Raw genomic sequence first — 5,000 nt, 5'->3', positions numbered from 1 at the left:
GGGACAAGTATGTGCAAGATGTAAATAAATTTGAATGAACCCCAAAAAATAATTTATATAGTGGTATTTCTATATAAACTCCTTGGGGTCATAAATGACCCCGCTCGGTCAGATTAGTCGCAAAAACAGGCCGGTCGCTTGAGGGTTAATGGTGGGATTCAGTGCTTCAGTTTCCTGCATCCTGCATCCAGCCCCCACCATCCCTTCCCACCCATCCCGGGGATGGACTGGGGGAGAAATAGGGCCCTGGCACTCCTGGCTTAAAGTGGCCCCTCAAAATTAGCGGCGCAGAACTGACTCACCGGTGGGTGTATATATTTTAATATATATTTAATATATATTTTATTTATTTTTTTCACATTTCTGAAAATAGGGGCCCACGAGGATGCGGGGCCCACGAGGGTGCGGGGCCCACCGGGCAATGTCCGCTATGACAGATGGCCAGTGCAGCCCTGCCCCATCCCGTTCCCCATCCCATTCCACATGCCATTCCCCATCCCATTCCCCATCCCGTTCCCCATCCCATTCCCCCGTTCCCCATCCCATTCCCCCGTTCAACATCCCATTCCCCCGTTCAACATCCCATTCCCCCGTTCACTATCCCATTCCCCCATTCCCCCGTTCCCCATTCCATTCCCCATCCCATTCCCCCGTTCCCCATCCCATTCTCCTGACAGCACTGCTCAGTGAGCTCGCCTCTCCCCTCTCCCCTCTCGCCTCCCACTTCCCACTTCTTCCATTTTGGCTCCAGCGACTCTGGTTCTGACTTTGGGCTAACCTTCACGCTGGATGCTGCCAGCACTCAGCACTCACTGCAGCAACACATAAGGCAGCAGCAGCAGCAGCAGCAGCCATGGAAACTGGATTAGTGCTGATGGGTGCTGATGCTTTTTCTACTTTCATTCATTTATTCAATCCTTCATTCATTCATTCATTCATTCATTCATTCATTCATTCATTCATTCATTCAGTCAGTCAGTCAGTCAGTCAGTCAGTCAGTCAGTCATACATTCATTCATTCATTCATTCATTCATTCATTCATTCTTTCATTCATTCATTCATTCATTCATATTGTGTATTTTTTCATCACTCTTTATGCGAAATATTTTACGCATTATACCATTCTCTACTACATGGTATCTTCACCCCTCTGCATTTCCATTTGGATATCTAAATAATCTGGCCGGTCCAAACACATGCAAGCACACGCACGCACGAACGCACGCACGCACGCACACGCACACACACACACACACACAAAGTAGTTATTCATAAAGTATTTTTTTACTTTTTATATACAGTGTTGCATATACTCGTGGGAATGTTAAAATTCGGGATGACCTTGTATGCTGCCAACACTCAATATTCATTGCAACCTTCAAACATTCACCATTCAAAACAGCAGCAGCCACTCAAACTTGACCTGGATCCACATCAAGGGTTGATACTTCAATCATTTTCATGGCAACATGTACTTCTAACAACATGTTATTCATTATATCTTTTTATGCCATTATATCATTTGTGCGTGTACATGTTTTTTGGTTTTATTTCATTTTAATTTTTAGGCATTGACCTGCACTTGACAAATGCACTTTGCCTTCTTTAAGGGCTTAACCCAGGGGTGGAGAACCTTTTTCATTCAAGGGGCCACTTCAAATTTTATGAAGTCCTCCAAGGGCCGTACTATGAATACAAACCAGGATTTGCCCCTGCGCTTTAGGCCTATATTGAAGGTGGCCACTTTTACAACAGCCCCACCTTTAGGTCCACTGGAAATATAACTTAATTACTATATCGCAAATGTAAATTCTAAGATTCATTTACAAAACATGTCAAATTTCATGTGAAGCTGCATAACATTAAAATTATATCGGGGACCGGATAAGACAGCCTCAAGGGCCGTTAACGGTCCTCGAGACATAGGTTCCCCACCACTGGGCTAGACCTCGGCCTAGAGTGGAATGCCAACGCGAGATCCCGCCATGGGCCCTGAGACAAGACGGCTGATATATTGGCATGTCCAAATGGATGCCCAACTCTTAATAGAGGCCATTACTCTGCTGTCCATAGTGTGACGTGCCGTCAAATGGAAATGGCAAAGGCATATAATATATACTTTATCACTGTGGAAAAGTCATTTAAGCTGATATAAATATGATATATCCATCATGGTGGGGCGTTTTCTAAACAGCATTATTTTTCAATTACTTTTTCAATATTTAATTGTGATTGAGCACCATGGACCGACTTCTCCTCATGTTCATAGAAAGATATTTCTATGTAGCCAAAGCTTTTTAAGTGGGGCAATAAAAAAGTCCTAAAATTATATTTCGTATTGCTTGGAGTTCTCTTTGCCATGGAAGCAATAGGGGAAAAAATGGCCGATGGCTCCTTCCCAAGCGAATTTAATGGGGGATGGAATTGGAGCGTCCAAGAGAGGAAAGTGAATACGGAATGATCTGGAATTTGCTCTATTCTGTAGGAAACTCAGATGGGATGACTGACAGTCATAAACACATCATGATGCCTTTATGACTTCGTGCCATATGATTTATGACTGCGCCGGTGCTCTCTTTTGCCATGTGACATCTATGTTTCTGAAGACATGAGCCACTGTTCAACATTTCCTGTCGTGCACCACTGACTAAAGTCTTGGAATAGGGCCTTGCCACAAAGCCATAAATTCCTACAGTTGGCAAATCCAATGTGCTGGTCCCATCAGACTGTGCCTGGGGAGGATAGCGCGACAGTATACGCTCACAGTCACACTGTTTAAGTGATTATACCTCTCACCTTGCATGATCTTAACAGTGGATGATGATGGCATTGGCTTAGCAACTTTGGGCACATGTGCAGCATTTTTGCTAAATGTATACAGTCTTCGCTAAGACACACACACACACACACACACACACACACACACACACACACACACACACACACAGACAGACAGACAGACAGACAGACAGACAGACAGACAGACAGACAGACACACAGACAGACAGACAGACAGACACACACACACACACACACACACACACACACACACACACACACACACACACACACACACACACACACACACACACACACACACACACACACACACACCACACCTCCCACAGTTCCTTACCGTAATTCCCTTTTAATAAGGTTATTGATATTACACACTTGGTCATAAACAGAAATTGGCAGATGGACTACATAATTGATCAAATACAATGATTGATTGGATGAATGGCCGGTTGATTGATTCATTGATACCTGAATCTTCCACCTGGCGTAGGGCCTGTCGTCCATGGTGAAGTCGATGGAGTCTTCGGCCATGGCGGAGAGGGCGGGCACATCGCAGTCCACTGCCTTGGAGCTGAGGAAGGTGGCCCTGGTCTGGGTCTTCTCGCCGGGAATCCACTCTCCATTCACATACTGGATGTCAGGGGAGGGAGGAGAAGGAGACATGATCAATGGAACAGGTTTCGACTAGGAATGCATTCTTCTTCTCGTCTGGAATCCACTCTCCATTCACATATACTGCATGTTAGGGGAGGAGAAAGGCAAAAACAAAGTGTGATGTGCGCACACAACCCCAAATCAGCAATTGCTGTGGGTGCAGGATGTAAATGAATACATAAGAAAACTGTCACAAAAGTGGCACAAAAAAACTGGCACTGTTTTGGCACTGCCATACCGTCAGGTGTCGATGACCTTACAGGTCGAAATATTGTGCCGTTACTGTCATTTTTGTGGTGTGCGGATATTTCTTCCTTTTTTCTCAGAGGAGGAGAAGGAGACATGATAAATGGAATAGGTTTTGATGAGTAATCCATTCTATTCTCCATCCACTTGCTGCAAGTTAGGGGGGAAGAGAGACAGACACCATCAACCGAACACACTAGGACTAGGATTAAAATTAGGGGTGGGCATAGATTATTTTTTTAATCTAAATGAGTCTCACTGTAATTATGAAATTAATCTAGATTAATCTATATCAAAATGTCTCATTCAGAATAGGCACGCTAGCGAAATAATGATGAAAAAAATTCTCAAGGCAGATGGCGCAGTAGACCAGAGCTCATCTCAGAGAGAGACAGAGAGAGAGAGAGAGAGAGAGAGAGAGAGAGAGAGAGAGAGAGAGAGAGAGAGAGAGAGAGAGAGAGAGAGAGAGAGAGAATCTGCCACTGACTGTTAAAAAGTGCAGGAGGCTCCTTTAAGAGAGGGAGGAGCTAGGCTACTACGCTTTAGATATCTAGAACCTACAGCACTGGCCCACAGTGATTTGACAGTTGTTCCCAGAGTTAGAATGCCAGAGGAGTCACAACTTGAAATGAATTCAGTTTGCAAAAACAAATAAAGAAATCGACTGCGCTACACGTTTATTACCGTCTGACATGAGAATATCTCACTGAGTCGCAAATAAGCGATTGTAACACAAACATTTAGCGAGAGTAGATACTGACAGTTTCAGTTTGACAATCTTCAAAATGCATATCACACGGAATGTTTTGCAAAACAACGCCTAGCCTACCACGGTAGAGATGTTTACAGCATGCAAACACTGTTCATATTTAGTAGGTCTGATGAAGCAACAGGTGGAGATGAGAAGCGACTGGAGCGCAGTCTGAAAGCGTCTCTCAATCGAACGCAATGGTGACGTGCATACCCAGACTCCAAACCCAATTTTGAGAATAGATTAAGTAAGGGTTAACGTTCGGCGAGAAGGTCGCTACCGTGGAATAGCAGCACGACAGAGAGAATCTTTAGACCCCGACGCGGAGCGGAGGGGTCTTGTTCTCTCTGAAGTGCTGCTATTCCACAAAGCGACCGACTCGCCGAAAGTTAACCCGCTTATTATATGGATATACTTAAAAGATTCACACATGGCGGGGACATTTCTTTAGGCCTATTTAATGTTAAGATTGTTGCTGCGCAAAACAAAACGCCGTTGTGGAACACCGCTAGGCAACAGCTAGGTAGCCAGGACAACAGGTGTAGTCTA

General features: G+C 44.5%; 1 protein-coding gene across 1 annotated transcript in view; it reads right to left on the bottom strand.

Moving 5' to 3' along the window:
* Positions 1–5,000, bottom strand: part of LOC134460383 (von Willebrand factor D and EGF domain-containing protein-like) — a 163,169-nt gene that overhangs the window by 71,365 nt on the left and 86,804 nt on the right. The window contains exon 15 of the mRNA XM_063212814.1: positions 3,269–3,430. Within this exon, the coding sequence (XP_063068884.1) occupies positions 3,269–3,430 (162 nt within the window). The remainder of the gene's footprint in view (positions 1–3,268; positions 3,431–5,000) is intronic.

This window comes from Engraulis encrasicolus, chromosome 12 (assembly GCF_034702125.1).
Source record: "Engraulis encrasicolus isolate BLACKSEA-1 chromosome 12, IST_EnEncr_1.0, whole genome shotgun sequence".
In the NCBI taxonomy this organism is placed as follows: domain Eukaryota; kingdom Metazoa; phylum Chordata; class Actinopteri; order Clupeiformes; family Engraulidae; genus Engraulis; species Engraulis encrasicolus.
This window is presented reverse-complemented; position numbering and strand designations above follow the sequence as displayed.